This window comes from Tetrao urogallus (assembly GCF_951394365.1).
Source record: "Tetrao urogallus genome assembly, chromosome: 25".
NCBI classification, from domain to species: Eukaryota; Metazoa; Chordata; class Aves; order Galliformes; family Phasianidae; genus Tetrao; species Tetrao urogallus.
This window is the reverse complement of record NC_136838.1, coordinates 1,990,947-2,009,220: the sequence shown is the minus strand read 5'-3', so window position 1 is coordinate 2,009,220 and position 18,274 is coordinate 1,990,947. Positions and strand designations below refer to the sequence as shown.

At 55.2% G+C, this 18,274-nt stretch overlaps 2 protein-coding genes across 2 annotated transcripts; both read right to left on the bottom strand.

Moving 5' to 3' along the window:
* Positions 1-409: 409 nt before the first annotated feature.
* On the bottom strand, positions 410-1,610 carry PRR22 (proline rich 22; the record flags this gene model as incomplete). Its single annotated transcript, XM_079546938.1, has 3 exons — positions 410-1,221; positions 1,302-1,406; positions 1,520-1,610. The coding sequence occupies 3 exons, from the start codon at positions 1,608-1,610 to the stop codon at positions 410-412; spliced, it is 1,008 nt and encodes a 335-aa protein (XP_079403064.1).
* A 1,619-nt stretch (positions 1,611-3,229) lies between these two features.
* Positions 3,230-10,835, bottom strand: DUS3L (dihydrouridine synthase 3 like; the record flags this gene model as incomplete). The annotated part of the gene is made up of 13 exons (XM_079546943.1): positions 3,230-3,302; positions 4,711-4,839; positions 4,934-5,122; positions 5,415-5,490; positions 5,942-6,038; positions 6,640-6,750; positions 6,834-6,899; positions 7,202-7,318; positions 7,398-7,550; positions 7,647-7,688; positions 8,292-8,879; positions 9,307-9,640; positions 10,801-10,835. 13 exons carry the CDS (start codon positions 10,833-10,835, stop codon positions 3,230-3,232), a joined length of 2,010 nt encoding a protein of 669 aa, XP_079403069.1.
* Positions 10,836-18,274: the final 7,439 nt, after the last annotated feature.

Here is an 18,274-nt window from a genome sequence, read left to right as displayed (position 1 = left end):
CCCCTCCCCCCCCCCCCCCCCCACCGGAGGACCCTGTCCCCTCCCCCTCTTTCCCCCCCCCCTTTGGAGGACCCTGTCCCTCCCCCCCCCTTGGAAGTGACTCCATCTACCTTTGGGATGAAGGCACTGCGAACTCCCTCTGCCCTTGGCCTGGGTTTCACTGCAGGGCTGGGGGTGCTGTGTGTAGGCAATGTGTCTGTCCCAGCCTCTTCCCCCCCTCCCCCCAACCCCTCCCCCACCCAAGGTCTGTTCCAGCCCCCACCAAGACATGGAGATGTTCTGAACAAACAATCTTTAATAGATAACAAGAAAAAAGTTGTATAACATCACCCTTCTCCCTCCCCCCTCCCAATCCCATTACAAGGCCTCTAACCCTGCTCTCCCACCCACTGCTGCAGGTGGAGGCTCTCTATTTGCGGCCCTTTCTCAGCAAGAAGCTGTTTCGTCGCTTTTTCCCCCTCTTTTCCAGCTTGGCTTTGGGCTGCAACTCATCACCCTGCGGTGGTGACAGCAGCAGAGCTGGTGGTGTCAGATCCTGCTGCATCTCCTGGGTGCTCATCTGGGCGCTGTCGAGCTGCTCCACGCTCAGCATTATGCTGGAGGCTTCAGGGATGCTGTAGTCAGAGGAGAGCATCTCTTCGGGCAGCGAGAGCGAGCTCATGTCGTGGCTGGAGATGATATCGTCGAGGTCAGCGAGATCCCCGAGGTCTTCGAGCATAGGGACGCTGCTGGGGTTGTCTTCGTTGACCACCTCCATCTCAGGGGAGCAGTTGAAGAGCCTCACGGCCTCCTCCAGCAGCACCTCGTCGGGCAGCTCGATGTCTAAGCTCTCCAGGTTGGCCCCCATCTCTTGGGGGTCGGGGGTGGTGGAGGTGCCCATCGGGGTGTCACTATCGAGTGGGACGATGCCATCAGAGGGCACAGTGGGGCTGCCACTCGGAGGTGCCTCTGAGATCCTCAGCTGCTGGATCTGCCCCTCCAGCTCCTGGAAGTCAGGGACCGACGGCAGCAGCGGGGTCACGGCGCTGCCCTGCTGTTTGTAGGGCACAAACGGCTGCGGTGGGGCCGGGGGGGTCACCCAGCTCTGCGGAGCCCCGGGGGCGACGTTGGGCAACGAAGCGGAGCCCAGGGGGTTGGCCGGTGGCGGCGGGGTGGTGGTCGCCCACTCAAAGTGAAAGACGCGGGGGTCGAAGTAGCAGCCGCACGGAGCCATCCACAGCCCTGCAGGGGAGAAGGGGAGTTGGGGAGGGGGCTCCTCGGGACCCCCCGAGAGCTCACATGGCGGATGGGGGATGTCTAACCTGGCGGGGGGCCGCGGGGCGCGCCGGGTGCCATCAGCGTCCCTATAGCCGGAGGTGCGAGGAGGGGCTGCTCCATCGCAGGAGGCTGGCAGGGTTTGGCTGAGCCTGGAAGAGGTGAGAAAACGCCATCAGTCCCCTCCCAAACCGACGGGAGGAGCCCGGGGTGGGCGGGCCGGGAAGGGAGCGGGGCGCGTGGAGAGGCCGGGGTTGGTCCTCACCTACGAGGCTGAAGAGCTCAGGAAGGATGAGCGGCGGAGCCGGGGGGCCCTGGGGGCCACGAGAGGAGCGCAAGGCGGCAGCCAACTCCATGCGCTGCTGTCCGCTAGCGGGTCCAACCGACTCTGCTGTGTTTGGGGTCTCCCAACGGGAATTGCCAGGGGTCCCAGCGTTCTATCCCCGCCCACCGCCCCCTCCTCATCTCGTCTTAAAGGGAGAGGAAGGGTTAACGGGGGCTGCTGTGACCCCACAGCTGTGGGTCTTTATGAGGTGGCGATGGGGCAGGGCTCGTTGGCCCCATTGCAGCCCAGGGGCCGTTTTGTGGCTGTGGGCTGTCAGCGCCGGGGCATCCCATGTGGCCAGCGCAGGGATGTGGGTGCTCAGGGCTGGATGTGGAGCCCCATAAGGATGAAAGTGGAACCCCGTAGGGATGTGTGTGCTTAGGGGTGGACGTGGAGCCCCGTTTGGGGGTCCTGTTGTGTTTGGAGATGCTCTCTGCCTGGCACAACGAGGCTCTGGCTCTGGATGCCTGACTGCTGTGACTGACTTCATGATTTACTGCAGTGACTTTTGGTGCAACCCTCAGCATCGTTCTGCCTTGGCAAACTGCCTGGGGGGGCCGCACCGTGGGCCATCCATCCTCTCCCTTTCTCCCTGCCCTTGAACTCACTGCCCCAAAATACATCTGCTCCCAGATCAAGGCACCTCACAAGCAAGCCTGGGCTGAAACTTGCACAGCTTTGAACAGCAATTTTTGGAGATCCCCTTCTGCACCTTGCTCTGCAGGTGGAACCACAGGCAGCAGGCTGCTGCAAACCCCAGCTCAGCCCTGCCTGGACTCCTTGGTGGTGGAATGATGGCAGGCAGCGTGTGAACATGTGAGCATTGCTCAGCTGCACTAAAAGCCCCTCTGCTGCTGGAGGAGCTCATTCAGACAGCAGCTGCTCTTTGAGCAGGGAAGGAACGCCCGCTGCTGCGGTGCGGCTCTACCCAACCTCAGCTGCTGTGGTTGCAAACCCCTTTTGTACCCAATGGAATATTTTGGAGGGGATGAAGCTGATTCAGCCGAGCTGAGTCAGGGATGTGAGCTGTCTGCCTCGTGGCTGCACTCGTGGAGACTTTGAGATACAGAGCAGCTGCATCTGTGAGTGCTGCCTGTGCTCAGCAGCCTTCACTGCTGTGCCCGAGTGACACGAGCACAGAAAAAGCCCTCGAGGCAGCCAAGGGAAGGTCACTGTGCTGTCACCAGGCCTGCTTTCATTCACCCTTCTCTTTAAGCAGAGCTCGTGATGGAAAAACAGCTGCTTTGCATCCCCCCTTCCAGCACAGCCCTTGAAGGGGCCGTGTGACATCCAGCAGATGACAGCAGCCCGTGTCAGCTCCCCAAAAGGGACAGGATTCTGTACAACGTCAGATGGCAGGAGGGTGAGGGTGGCTGCGCTCTCCAGCAACCCCAGGGATTGGGTCCATACACCTCACCCTCCCACAGGCAGGATTTGCCCCTAACCCAGGCTATCCCCATAGGAACAGAGTGCCACAATGGGAACAGCAGGGTTGAGCGGTGGTTGTGACGGTAACGATGCTCAAGGTAAGAAAGCAACCACACTTCTAAAAACATAAAAGTTTATTTTGCTTCTGCGTGCAGCTGAGCAACGCGCACCATCCTGCTGCCTCCCCTGCACTCGATGCTGCAGGAAAGGGCTGCACTGCTCCTATCTGTAGGAATTGGCCTTGTGCTTGGGCAGGAAGGTGAAGTTGGTGGGTACAGGTCCCAGGAGCAGCTCGCTGAAGGGAAACAGAAGAGGTTTGTGTTCAGTACGGAACCACTGCCACCCCCAGCTGCTGCACGGCACCGGGGCTTTGCTCAGATGGACCCAAAGCTTTCACCTTCCCACATGGCACCCAACTGGCTCTAGAGCTGAGCTTGAGCCCTGAACCACAGCAATGGGAGCACAGACTCTGGTTCTTGGCACAGCCCTCACTGCTGGGAAGTCACTGAGGGTCAATGCCAAAATGGGATTCTAAGTTTGGTGACCTGAATACCAGCTTCACTGCTGGCACCCGCATGCCTAAAATCAGCACAAGCCTCTGAGAGCTCCTCCCAACCTCTTGCTGTGCTTGTGCAGAGCCAAAACCCCGTTAGTGCCAAAGAGTATTAAGGCTGGATCCTAAAATGATGTAAGCCAGTGCTATTGCAACTGATCCTCACTTAAGACTTCAACTATTTCACACTTGGGAACCCACGCTGGATTTCCAGCACAGAGTAATTTTCTTTACAGTCCAGGAGGCTTCGTGTATTTCCTGGATGCTGGTTCAATACAGCACCACTAAAACTTTCCATAAGACATGTCAGCAGAGTATCCCAGCAGGGCACATTGCTGCGTAATGAGAAGCTGCAGTGGTGAGAGCAGAGCAGAGCAGAGCATGCCTGGGAGCCCCCTCGGCTGCTTCACATCTCCTTACAATAAGCTTTAATGAATAAACCTAATTGGACTGGAAATTGAATTTTTATGGCTACGAATCTCTCTTAGAAGGTGCTGCAAAGAGCAGTGGTCACAGAGCTTTGCACAGCCCCACGAGGGCAGGTTCTGCTCGAAAAACCAGCAATTAAAAATCCCAATCAAAACTTGACGTGCTCATAACTTGCTTTCAGGCAGCCGTTCCCAGCACTACGTGGATGAGGATTAGCAAAAACCAGAGAAGCTCGTGGCTGTGCTCTATTTTTGTTAATCTCCGTTTCCATGACACAAGGAACAGCAGCTGGCTGTGCTGCACCAGTTCTCATTTTAGCTGCCTTGGAAGTGAAGCCGCTTCCCAGCCATTGCCTGTAGGCTTGTAGGAGTGGGGAGAAGCAGTTGTGTCTGCGTTTTGTTGCACAAGCTCAGAATCAGATGCTGAGGAATGGGGGGGTCGCACTCGGTTCCCTCCAGCTGGGGAAGCTGCCCTGCTGCTGGGCTGAGCAGAGCTGTGTGCAAAGTGCTGACATCCCCAGCGCCCCATCGCTGCGCTGCCTCCTCTCAGTTCCTGCCTGTCCCAGGATGAGCAGTGTGTCATGAGAGAGGTCAGCCAGCCGAGGTCTGCATGGCTGTGCACGACCTCCTGAGGCAGAGGGAGGGAATGAGAGCCCTTCTGTGGCGACTCCAAGCTGGGTTCAAACCTCCAAGTGAAACTGCCTGACCCCGTGCTTTGTTACCTGATTTTAATCCAATCATCCACGTTTTGGCTTGCCATTAGTGTCTCCAGATAGTCTCTCCCTATGTAGTACGGCGGCCGCTCGTTGATCTTCTGAGGCAGGCGCTCCAATAACCCGACTGGAATATACCTGCAGCACAACACAAACACTATGGGCACTGCGTGCTGCTGCTCAAGGAGGTGGGCCTGTTGAGGGGACAGTCCTCCAACCCGGGCACAATTACCTGCACAGGAACGAGAGCCATTCCAGCAGAAACTTCCTGGTCTTCTCCACACCCTGAGTATCTGACCCCCAGTGCTCCAGGCCGTAGTTGGTGAAGTCTTTGAGGATATCAAATCTCTCACTGGAGGAGATGTCCCAGTGTCTCTGCTCCTTGATTTCAGTGAAAAGCCACGGTTTGATGAGTGCTCCCCTGCAGCCCAATAAAACGTGCATCACCACTCCTGCGACTGATGCTTCAGAGAGGGCTAAAATGGTTTCCAGCTCTCATCTGCCAGCCCAGCGCTGCTTGAGAAGCTTTCAGCCACTGTAAGCTCCCACAGACACACACTGTCCCAAGTTTCAAAGAGTAATGTCATTCAGAGGAAGCTCTTCTCATATTTAGAGTTGGTTTAGGTATTTCTGTTATTTTTTTCCCTTTTTTCCTACTTTTTTTCCCCTGCACCAACAGGCTCAGAAGCAAAGGGGGAAATGCAGCCACTTGCCTTGCAATCATAATTCCTGAGACGCCGGTCTGCATGGCTTGATCAGCATCTTCGTAAGACAAAATATCACCGTTTCCTGTGCAGAAGGGAGGGAGAAGCCAGAGGTCAAAGTGATGCAGCAGGGCAAGTCAGAATGAGCTAATCCAGGCATGGGATAAAATTCAAGAAGGACACAGGGTCATATCTAGAGATCCTCAGGAATGTTTCTGATTAACGTTCCCATAGCCTTCTCCTCTCTCTCCTTCTCTCAACTCCTACCCTGAAGGTTTAGCTGGGATTCTCTGTGCCGTGCTGCCTACCAACAGAAAGCACCTGCTGCAACCAAGGTGCTCTGCGTGCTGCCCTCTGTCCTGCTCTGCTCCACGCCAGGCCTCAAGCAAGCAGGCAGAACTGAGCTGCACAAGACTTTGTGGAGAAGGGCCAGGGATCATCCAGCCTTTCCCCCAGACTGGATGTATTTTGGGGCTGTATTTTCCCCCACTCTTTTTGTTTTTAACGTTTTTCAAACCGCATCCCGAAACACCTACCAAAAAGAGGCATGGGGCTTGCTATTTTAGCACATTCTGCTATGTAGTCCCAGTCAGCAACTCTTGTGTACCTCTGCTCCCTGGACCGGCCGTGCAGCTGCAGAAAGAAGTCACAGTGAGACCTCACTGAGCACCAGAGAGGAGGCAGAACAGCACAGGAGCACTGCAGGAGTGTGCTTTGACAAGGCAATGCCACCAGGCTGGGGTAAAGGATCCTAATGGGTGCCCAGCTGCTAACAAAGCAGGCTGCAGAGGTGGTTTGCAACGCTGAGAAATGCTGGATGCTTTTCTGAGTAACGTTTGGGCTATTTGCGAGGCAGAGCAGGAAGTGACTGCAGGCAGTGAAAGGGAATATTCACTGTGGGCAGGAACTACTCATCTCCATGCAAATGATTAGCCAGCCCTGATATAATGAAGCTCATCTGAATGAAGCCTCTGTTCCAAAGCCACCTCCTTTTGTAACGGATACAGGCTTCAGGAGCAGCGAGGACAATGTTCTAAATATAAAAGCATCACAATTTGTCTCTCTTTTTAGGAGCAAGCACCAGAAGACAGCACACAGATAGCCAGAGGTGTTTGAAAGAGCTACTCAGCTCTGGGCAGGGGGTGAGGGTCACACTGGGCTGACATGCAAGCAGAGCTCCCTGGACAGCAGCCAACCATTTCAAGCCCCAGCACCATTGCAAGTATCCCAGTACCGTGACCATGGATGCTCCCCACTCCCGGATCTTGGGGATTATTTTATGGGCCACGTTCATCTTTTCTTGCACCCCTGTCCGTATCTTCACAGTCAGTGGGACGTCCAGCACCTGCAGGGAGGGCAGAGTGAGGCTGGAGAAGCAGTTCAGCTCCACCTGCTGCTCTCCTGCTGGCAGCCCGTGGTTGGACTCACCGAGTTCATCCCTCGGACAATCTGCTCAAATTTGTTAGATCGAGTCATCAGGGCACAGCCTCCACCCTGGGGAAAGAAAGGTGGCACAATCAAGGCTTTCTGCTCCCTTGCATAGAAAAGAGCAGCCCTCTATTCACAGAAAAGCAGCTAAAACTCCACGACTTCCCAGACTTGGTGTGGTTTTTTGTGATAAAACATTCCCTTTCTCCTTTTTCCCTCCCCACTTCAGCCTGCTGTTCAAGTGTAGTGTCCATAAACGACCTGGTAACTCTGGATCAAACTGACAGAGGCAGATCAGGGAGCAGGAAACGATGCAAACGACGAACATCTATGCACAGAAACAAGGCATGCTGCAAACATCTCCTTACCTTCTTGTAGACCAGGTCGATAGGACAGCCAACATTGATGTCTACAAAGTCCACATCAATCGTTTGGTTCAGGAGCTCTGCACATTTGGTCATCGTGTCTGGAAATGCTCCCTCCAGCTACCAAAGGGCGACAGTTTGCATGAGCTCAAGCAGCAGCTTTTTGCCTCAGAAGTGAGTTTAATTTGGCTGCACTCACCTGCACCCCAAAAATATCCTCGGTGTGGTGCCGTTTGAGGAGAGCCCACTCGGAGGACTGGCCCTGAAGCAGGTTTGTGCACACAGCCATCTCTCCACAGGTGACATCTGCCCCAAAGCGTTTGCAGATCCTTCTGAAAGGGAGGTTACCACACTGAAAGACAGCAGACAGATCGTTTGTGGGGAGATGAGCTCTGTTCCAAACGTGGCAATGGCAAATTTTGACCAAAGGACAGAACTGCCTACTTACCGTGGTCAGTGGGGCCAAGTAGAGCTTGCCTTGGATTTCCAACTGGAAAACAACCAGGGATGGAGGAGCATGTTAGCAGAGCTGAACCGGCAGCAGTAAAACACGAGGAGATCCCAGTTAGCCACTTTATCACCTGTCTTGAGAAAACTCAGTGGGAAACCCAGGAAATCACTGTTATTTGTTTAAGAACCTCAACAGCTCCCTGACACTCTATCATTTAATTGCTCCATCTGTTTTCACTGCTCAGCTTGGAGAAAACTCAGTTAAAGATGCAGCAGGATGTAAGACTGGCTAAAGAGGTCAGGAGGAGGCAATGCTCAGCCTCCCCTCAGGAGAGCACTGCACAGTACAGGATATCGACCAGCCCCAGCCTCGTTTCTCCTTGCAGATCATTTCTACCCGCACTGACAGCTCAGCTCCTAATTTCTCTCCCGTGCAAAAGGCTGAAGCTTCTCTTAGCTCCTACTCCTTCAGTAACACCACTGGCTTCCAACAGCTCACCCGTCTGCATCCTTCCCCTCTCATGACAGTAACGTGGTCCCCATGCAGCTCAGCCCCCTCCCTGCCTGTCACCCAGCTAAGAGGTCTCTTCTGTCTTCCCCGGGGACAGAGGCAGCAGCCCTTGACCAAACTCTCACTGCTCACCTTCTTCTTCTCACATGACCTCAGCTTTACAATGTCTTCATCTGTCACTGGACCTGCTGTTTTGGTGGGGCACCCCCCCCTGCTTTCTGTGGGCTGAGGACTCTGCATGGGAGCTGGTTTGGAATCTCCTCCCTCAGGTAGCACAGGACAATGTGAGGGGTCTCCCAGGACATCCTCAGGCGTCGTGCAGTTGGACACCTCCTCCTCCTCACCCTCTGCAGAGCACCCCGGGGCTTTGCCTCCTTTCCTATCCTCGTGGTGGGGCTTGGCCAGGCTGCAGAGATACTCATCAGCTTTCTTAAAGGTAAATTTCTTCTTGCGCAGCTGGTGCTGGAGGTCCTTGGAGAGGTTGTTCCTCACCAGCGATTTCCCCTCCCACTGCTTGGCCAGCTCCGTGTTGACCACGTTCTGGTATCCATCCCCGAGGTGGGCCTTGGCAAAGCGACAAGTGATGCCGTAAGGACACTTGCCAAAGGTTTCAAAGAGCACACAGCTGTGGCCCAGGTCAGCTGGTTTTGCTGCCATGTACTCGCCGACATCGTGAAGGAAGCGGCACCGTGGGCCAAAGTAGCATTTGTCTGCACAGCCCTTCAAAGGAGAAAGGAGAGATTAAAGCTCTGCCCTCTGCTTCCAGTTGTGGGCATATCTGTACAACCGAGGTGAGCCTGAAGAGGGGAAAAAACCACACCAAGCACCCATCACTCCCTAAATGACGTTGGCCATGCCACGAAGCATGAAGCCAAGTGCCAGTGCTGGGGGGCACTGAACACCTGAGGGGCTGTTTTAGCCCTGTGGACTCAGAAAGCTGATACTTTGCTTGCCCTGGTCAGCCTCACCCTACTACATGCTCCCCAAGCAGCCAACAGAGGCAGTTCTGCCAGCACAGCCCTGTGCCCTCAGCTCCCTCCTTCTGGGAGGGATCTTTGTCTTCAGTCACTCTGGGATGTGCTTCCCTAAACTAAAAAATAAAGAAACCCACCGAGAGCAAAGCAAGGCATCACACCCCACGTCACACCTGCGTGACTGATGGACATAACCGGCTCTTCTCATAGTGGTTGGGCTTCATGCAGGGTCTGCTCTTGTTCTGCCCTCGGGCTCGTTTGCGCTCCACAGGCTCCTTCTCTCCGTCCTCAGGCTCCTTCTCCCCATCCCTGGATTCCTTCTCCCCGTCCTCGGGCTCCCCTGGGCTTTCTCCATCCTGGCCCTGCACATCCAACCTCCCCCGCTTGGCAGGGGGCTCGTTCTGCTCGCTGCTGGCCTCCTTCTCCTCCTCCCTGTCACCTTCTTGGCCACCAAGCTCCCCGTTGGCCCTCAGGTAGGCATGGAACTGCTCTTTGGAGGTGACAAACCTGCAGAACAACCATGAAGCTGTGAAGAACTGCACTGCCAGCAGCACAGGGCTGTGAAGTGCCCCCACCTCCATCCTCATCCCCAACTCCATCCCCATCCTTGACCTCATTCCTGCTCCCAGTCCCATTCCTATCCCTAACTCCATATCACACAGAACGGCAGGGGTTGGAAGGGACCCCAAGGGTTGTGAATCTCCAACCCTCTGCCACATGCAGAGCCACCAACCTCCACATTTCATACCAGCCCAGGCTGCCCAGGGCCCCATCCAACCTGGCCTTGAACACCTCCAGGGATGGACAGGGCATCCACAGCCTCTCTGGGCAGCTGTTCCAGCGCCTCACCACTCTCATAGGAAAGAACTTCCCCTGACATTCAAATGACATTCAACCTAAATCTTCCTTCTTTCAACTTCAAACCATTTCCCCTTGTCCTGCTGTTATCTCCCCTTTCCAAGAGTTGACTCCCCTCCTGTTTGCAGGCTCCCTTTAGGTACTGCAGGCTGCAATGAGGTCACCCCCAGCCTTCTTTTCTCCATGCTGAATGAGCCCAGCTCCCTCAGCCTGTCTTCATAGGAAGGTGCTGCAGCCCCCTGGTCATCTTTATGTCCTCCTCCAGACCCTCTCCAACAGCTCCCCGTCTTTCTTGTACTGGGGGCTCCAGACCTGGACGCAGTGCTGCAGATGGGGCCTCACAAGAGCAGAGGGGGACGATCGCCTCCCTGTCCCTGCTGCCACCCCCCTGCTGATGGAGCCCAGGATCCCGTTTGCTTTCCAAGCTGCAATCACACACTGCTGGCTCATGTTCAGCGTTTCACCCCTCAGGACCCCCAGGTCCTTCCCTGCAGGGCTGCTCTGCAGTCTGTACAAACACCTGGGATTCCTTCAGCCCAAAACTCCGTCTCCATCCCCACCCCCTTCCCCAACCTCACTCCCATCCCCTTCCCAATCCCAATCCCCACCCCGCAGTACCCCAGGATGAGGCCCTGTTATCCCCACTGCCCTCCTGCAGGCCGCAGCCCCTCAGCGAGCATCGGCAGCTCCCCCAGCCGCACCCCGGGACCAGGCCGGCCCCTCAGCCGCCGCAGGGAGAGCTCCGTGCGATGGCCGATGTCTCACGGAGCGGACAGGAGCTCACGCTTGGCCTCGAAGCCGGCACTCACCGCTCCCGGACCGGCGCCACTCCCGCCGCCGCCATTGCTGCCGCACGCGGCGATGACGTCACTCACGCGACGGGGGCGGGAGGCGCGTGCTGGGCGGCTATAAAAGGGCGGGCGGAAGGCGGGTAGCGGCAGAGCGGCGGGTGGTGCGGGCTGGGGAGGGTGGGTGTTTTACGCACGGCCGTATTGAGGCGCTCGGTTAGGTTCTGTGAGGGGTTGCGGCGTTGCTGGGGGCTGCGAAAGTCGGCGAGACCTCTCAGCTCTGCCCTCTATAACGAGAAGGGCCGCCCCAGCCCTGGATGAGGGAGCCCGGCCTGCAGCCTTTAAGCCCTCGCCCTTCCCCCGGCTCCGTGGCGGCCCGGGCTGAGGCAGCAGAGCTGCTCCGTGCCTCGGAGCCGGGCTGGAGGTGGCCGGGGTTGGGAGGTGCTCCTGTGGCCTCATCGCATCCCGTGGGGCCCTGCTGTGAGAGGAGCTCCTGGCCGTGGGTTCTGCCTGTTGGTAGAACAGCTGAGGCTCTGCAGAGCTGTGGGGCTTTGTTGCTTCTTTGTTTTCCTATGCCAGGCAGCCCAAACAGAGGGTGTGAGTGCTCACGGTGCACAGGTGGCTGCGCCTTGCTGCTGTGCTGCCCATCCTGTGAGCAGCCTGCTGTAGCTGCTCTGGCGGTTTTCTTGCAGTGCTGCCCAGCTCCCAGCCAGCTGACACATGCATAAATGTTTTGTGTGCCCGGTGCTGATGGGGAGAATCAGCCTGTGTTCTGTGCAGCAGGTGGAGGAGTGTGACAGAGCCACCACTGGGGTTATCCACCATGGCACCACAGCCCTGCGGTGCTGCCACGCGTTCCTGCAATTGAGCTGAGGAGGCTGTTCCCAGCTGGTGCTTCTGAGGCTGCCCCGAGTGCATTCCAGGCCTTGTGTTTGCTCTATAGGTTGAATTTAGGGCTGCAAGATAAATCATGGCGTTGAGTTCTTTGGCTGCATATATGTGACCTTTCCATCCCATGTAGCTGCTGAATTTCTTACGTGCTTGCAGCACTCATTGCAGCCTCCTTCCTGATCTGTGTGTCTGTGTGCCAGAAGCATTGCATAGTGAGACTTAAATGAGAAATACCTTGTGGTAAAGGACTTTGTGCCTCCTGGAGTGGTGAAACCTCTGGAGGATGTTTCCTTTCCATCTCAGGCTCTCATCCCTTCCTTACAGCTACACTCTCACCTGTGCAGTGTATTATTTAACTGCTGCTTGATCCTGGCTGCTGAGAAGGCTGGCTAAATGAAGACAGACCCATTTCCTCTTTCTTTCCTCTCCTCTGGAACATGCTTTCAGTCTTCTGCTGGAGCGCAGGTACCAATAGAACAGAAAGAGGAGGAAGGTGCCCTGCGGTTTGCCGTTAGGGGCTGCTAGAAGCTGGTGATGAGCAGCTGCTCCTGCAGTGTCAGGGAATCCCTGCAGTGTGTGTGTATGTGGGGGATGGAGGTAGGGTTGCACGTGGGGCTTTAATTTTGGTGCTTTCCTCCTTTCTGCTGCCTTCGCGTGGTTCTCTCCAGATCTCCAGATGCTCCATCAGAAATGGCTTCTGGGAGGAGCTGGGAGCCTGGCAGGGTGCTGCTGCTCTTGCCAAGGGTGGGCAGGTTGTGTGATTGAGACAAGCTGCTGCGAGAAGAGCTTTTGGCTGATTGGATATTAATTAGTTTTGGAGAGAAATATGAGGAATGTTAAAATACTATTTTAAGCTTCAGCTTGGCTGAGGGAAGGAAGGAAGGAAATGAGGCCGTGGGGATTAATGAAGTGATTTCACTGATGTTTCTGTGGGGCAGTTAGCCTGAAGTCAGAGCGCTTTTGACTTGCAGTACTTGGCTGAGGTCAGGCTTTCACATCTAATCTCCTCTCAGGACACTGGTGGGTTTATGAGGCTCAGCCTTAGGCACGCTTTCTGGTGGGGAGAGAGGAGCATGAAGCTTCCAGCACTGGGGCTCTGCAGGTGCTGTGGGCTGTGCAGCAGCACTGTTGCTTATGCATAATGCAATGGGGACTTGGGCTGCAGGTAGGGGTTGCTGGAGGGTCTCTGCTCAGAGCAGGGATGTGCTTCTCCTGCTGGCTGGCTGCTTCGGTTCTTACTGTGACCTGGTTGAGCTGAGGCTGACAGTGGGGTGGGGAAAGGGGTGGTTTGGAAGCCTGAGCTGGGCTGCTTCTGTGGGTGAGCAAGTGCTCCGTCTTTCAGAGCCAGGCTTAGCATCCGTCAGCAGCACTAAAGCAGCTTTGGAGAGAACCAATACCCGACAGCATACTGCAAAAGGCCACGTGGGGGGGGAGGGGGGGAAAGGAAAGGTTGATTACAGGAAAGTGTGATACATATACAGGAGCAACCAAGTCAGAAAAAGTTCAGCTCCTTCAACGTCCAAGTAAAACAAGATGCGTGCATTAACAAAACTACACCTTCCACGGGCTGCTGCACAAAAGTCGGATGTGTTGAGCCTCTGGTTCTGGCTACTACACCCAGGCGTGAGCTGAAAAATGAGGTTCTGTGGCTGCCCTGAAAGGTCGCCTCTGCAGCTGCAGCGGGTGAGAGTGGGGATAGAAGTTTGGACCGGTCACATTTGTTTGGATGCCTTTCATAGCAGCACTGTAATATTCTGACAGCCCGCGCTGGTTAATCATGTACGTGGGCAAATGTCACGGAAGGCAGGTGTGAGATTTGCTGCTTGTGTACGAGCCGGGCAGCCAGAGCTGGAAGTGAGCCACTGGGTCCTATCCGTCTTTGGGTTGAGGCAAAACCCATTCCTCATGTCTATTGCCTCCTCTTTTATCCGGCCTTGTTTTCAAAGCTCGGTGCAGTAGAGCTTCCAGCCTTCTGCAAAGGAGCCTATTCCCATTGCTCATAAATCTACTGTCAGGAAGCTGTTTCCAAGATTAAAGCTTAAACGTTTCCTCTCTCTGGTTTCATCCCCCCATCTCCCCTTCTTCCCAATCACCAGCTCTCACTCTCCTCGCAGTGCTGGGCACTTCCCAAGGGCGGACGTGGGGAGATCAGTGCCCCCAAGGAGACCTGCATGGGATGCTGTAGAAATGGGGCGTGCTCCTCAAGTGGTTGTGATTGGCACAGCCAGGCTTTGGGCAGACAGCTGCCTAATGGCATTTGGCAATGTCTGTTTTGTCGTGGTTCCCCCTCGGCTGCTTTACGAGCTGCTCGGAGCGCTGACTTAGCGTTTGGCCCACAGATAGGAGTTGTTAAAGGTCGTTGCTTGGGCAAGGCCCGTGTGGTTTTGGGATGGGCTGTCAATCCTCTGGAAGGAGGTTGGAGTTTGGGGTCTGTTGAGGAGGTTGTGCTGCTGTGATAAGGGCTCTCCAGGGGGAGAAAGTGCAGTAATGAACCGTAATGGAGAGTCTGGGGTTTGCGATGCCTGCTTGGTGCGTGGGCAGGGAATTCCAAGAGAGAAGGGAAGGAAATGGGCGAGCAATGGGGAACAGTGGAATCTCTTGGCTATGGCACTCAACCCTTCCTTGGTAAAGCTTGGAGGAGATCCCAAATCTTTTCTCAAACCCGAAAATAGCGAGGGGCTGAGTGCTTGGCAGGAGGAGGCAGGATGTGCTGGGCACGGCCGTGCTCACCGTGTTCTCCCCAGGGCTGCTATGGGGCAGCTCTGTGGCTTGGGTGGAGGCAAGGCTTCTGTCCTCTGTCTGTGCAGGTCAGCTCCCCCCAAAGGGCTCTGTGCTCTGCTGTGGGGTCAGGGAGGTGAGGGTTGGGGCAGGAGAGGTGCGTGCTGTCAGCCCTGCCTTTGGCTTCTTCTAATACCCTCTACCACCAGATAAAACATTTTTACACTTTTAAAGAAAAAAAAATTTTTTTTTTTGCTTGAAAAAGCAACGCTGAGCTTTGTTCCTGACATTTAACTCAGTCAGTGAGTGACAAACCGAATAAAAATCCCTGTTTTTTGGGACAAAGGCTTCCAAGATCCTGCTGCGACTGCAACGTTTCATCATTTCCGAAGTGAAGTGTTTCACTGGGGGGGGCTTAGCGGGTGGGAATTAAAAACAAAAACTAAAAATGATGCATTTCAATGTTTTTCTAATTATTTCCCCCATTTTGGCTGAAGCTACGAGTCCAATTTGGCCCCACTTCACGAATAGCTCTGGAAGCTTCCACGTCTTCTATTTCGGTGACTTTTCCCGTCATTGATGAATAATAGCTCAATCTCTGCCCCGCCGAGTTCCCATTCACCCCTCTGTGCTCTTCCTGCCAGATTTGCAGCTGGGTTTTGCTCAGGGTGTTGTGGCTGCTGCTTTCCAGAGCTGGATTTGTGCACCCACGGCACGGTTGGTTCTTTTGCATCTCAAGGAAGGATCCTCAGCTGTGGAGGAAGTGCTGGTGCAGTGCGGCCATGAGTTCTATGGGCCAAGCTGGGCTCATCCATGCAGATCCATCCATCCTCCTGGCACAGCGTGTCTGCCGTATCCCAGGTGAGAGATGTCTTCTCTTCCAAACCTATGAGCAGCTTTCCACCCCCAGCTCTCCTGGAGAACCTGAGGTCTTCTGTGTTGCCTGTTTGTCCCTGCAAGTTTTGTACAAGTCAGAGGGGAACGACGCGTGTTGATGTTTAGGGTGGCAGATGGTTTTGTTTAGCTTGTTAATCACAATAGCCTGGCCTGTGGCTGCTCCCAGCAGTGGGTACTGAAGCACTCTGCACGAGCTCTGCTCATTCACTGCTCAGGAAGGATGTTCCTGAGCTTCCAATGTGCTTCAACCCCTGGCAATGTCCCTGGGAAATGCCCTGCTCAGGGACAGATGTCGCTCTGGGAACAGAAGTGAGGAAGCACAGCCCTGTCCCTCTGCTTGTGCTCCCCCAGCCCAGGAGGGGCCGTGCACCTCACTTTACCCAAAGCCCCTCCCAGCTTTTGACTCTGCATACTCCATGTGTTTGGTTTTGGTTTTTTTCTTCCTCCTCCTAAGCAGGAGATGGCACCCCTCTGTTGGAGGGGATCTGTTTCTTTTCTGTGCCCTTTAAGACTTTGTGTTTTCTCAGGGCGATCCGTGCACTGACTGCAGCCATCCCGTGCCATCTGCTTGCCTGCAGCTCAGTGCAGAGCATGCCTTTGGCTGCTGTGGGTGTAATTTAAAGGCTGGCTTAGCCTTCCTGAAAAAAGAAGAAAAAAAAAAAAAAGAAGAGCCTATGGTCCATGCAGGTGTGTGGGGAGAGAAGCAAGGAGCAAAGAGCTTTCTCTACAGAAAGCTTTGTTTCCTTTGGACTGGAAGGATGTCCCCCTTCCTTCCCGCAGTGCAAGGAAGCCAGCTTTGGGTCTAGCAGCCCTCATGAATCTCATACAGGAGCTTCAGGGTGCTTACCCAGATCCAACCACCCCTCCTGGCTCTGCTGCAGCTGGAGCAGCTGCTGGCAGCACCGCCTGCATGGTCAGAGGGTGAAGGAGTAGCGGCACTGAGAGCAGCCTCCAGCTTCTTCCACGTCGGCCTTGGCAAGCCACAGGATGTGACAAGTCCAGCAGAAAGCACACGGGTTTTGGCTGCGCTCTCAGAGCCGAAACGTGAGCGGAGCTACCAGAACTCGCTGTACTGGTGGGGCAGGGGGAGGCTGCAGGGCGTGCACTGAGCTCTGACATCCCCTTCCCACCCTGGTGAGCTGCTTCCCTGCCACCCCCACCCCGTCCAGCGATGAGCCACGTGCTGTCTGTGCTGGCTCGGAGCATTCACTCCCCCTGTCCCATCAGCAGTCAGATCCCTGGGCTGCTCACAGCAGTGTTTGGCAGATGGGCGATATCTCACAAGTCCTGAGTTCCTGCGGCGTCCCTGAAGGTGGGTGGTTGGTGTGGGACCTGGATTTGCCCCTCTCCAGGAGGTCTTTTCCCCCCTCCCCCCATCAGTGGGCACCCATTTGCAGTGTGACTGCAGTGCTCACGTCCAGGGAGAAAGTGTGGGGTGATGTGGGGCATAGAGAGGTTGGAGGGGGCTATACCTCATCATCCATAAGAGCTTCTCCCCATGCAGCCCCTGCTCAGCAGAGCAGCAGAGGACAGGTTCCACGTCCAAACGTGCAAGCAGCTTAGGAAAGCACTAAGAATATAACCTTGCTTTAAGTAAATCCCTGAAAGCCACCCTAAAGGGAGGCAGGGCCAGGCAGATGGAGCCTGCTGGTGCGTTGGTGACCTACAAGGCAGATTGCTAACACAGGCACTTAATGCCAGCAGCGAAGCAGCTGTCCCAGAGAGGCAACCTGTTTCAAGAGCAGGTGAAGATTTTCCCAAAGCTTTAGTTTAAGGAACGGGGGGACGGGGGGGTGTTTAAAGGTAGGATCGTGGCCCCCTGCGTGGGGTTGCAGATCTCAACGCCTCATGGCTGCCTCCTTGCCCCAGCACCGATGCTCATCTGGAACCCACCGTGGGGTCTGGGGCTGTAAATGCCTTTCCTGGCTGGGTTTGGGGCACGGTGGGCTGCGTGCTTCTGCTGCTGCACGGAGCATCTTTATCTCAACCCTGCAGCTTCATCGCTGTGAAGGATGGGATGAGGGCGGATTAAGATGCCGCATGGGCAGATAAGTGCTGCTGGGCGCTGCTTAGCAGGAGCGGTGGCACCTGTGAGGAGGAGCACTGTCCTTGCTTGCCCTCGGGGTCCTGCTCCCAGATAACCCAGTGTGGGAGAGCTGCAGCAGAAGGAGATTTTTCCTGATTGTGATCTGGGCACTTTGCACGCCTCCCTCCTCCTCTGGTCTGTTCAACATCGCTCTCCTTCCATGCATTTTCCCATGAGCTGCCTCACTACCTCTGGCTCATTTTCTGTCCTGATGCAGCCATCGGTGTGATTGCAGGGATCTGACCTGGCAGATCCTATTTGTGTTTTTCCCCTTTTCCCTGGGCAGGAGCATTTTCTTAGCAGGTGTTTCTTGAGCAGGCTGTGGTCTGAGCTGAGCTGCCTGCGATGTAAACTGAAACAGCACGAGTGTGAAATAACCCTGTCCTGCTGCACTGTGTCTCCTTTCTCTGCTGTAGTATAAAGCCCTAATTCCTCCTGCCAGGTAATCTGCAAGCTGTTCAGATGGATATAGGTACAGAGGAGCTTAGAGGAGTTGTTTGCTTGCAGCTTGGATACTGCACAGGGGTTGAGAGGCTTATTTTATTCGAAGCTCCTCTGCTTTCTTGTACTGCGTTGCAGACTTTGTAGTCACACATTTAGAGTAAAATGCTTGAGCAGGAGCCTGGGCTGCTGAATGTCATCCTGGGTTTTCCCTCCTCTTTGCTGCAGCTTCTGTGTCCCTTTGCCCGTGCATTTATTTGATTCACCGCTGCTCCAGATCCTGCGTTACCTCTAACAATGTTTCACCTCATTGCAGCTGAATTCTTCTGCGCAGCACTTTGTGGTGTCTGCACAGGGATGAGTGATAGCCCCCAGTCGCCAGCCATCCAGCATAATTAGTTGGATTTCCTAATGAGCCCTTGGACTGCCTAAGTGGGAGCTGGGAGGAAGACGGAGCGAAAC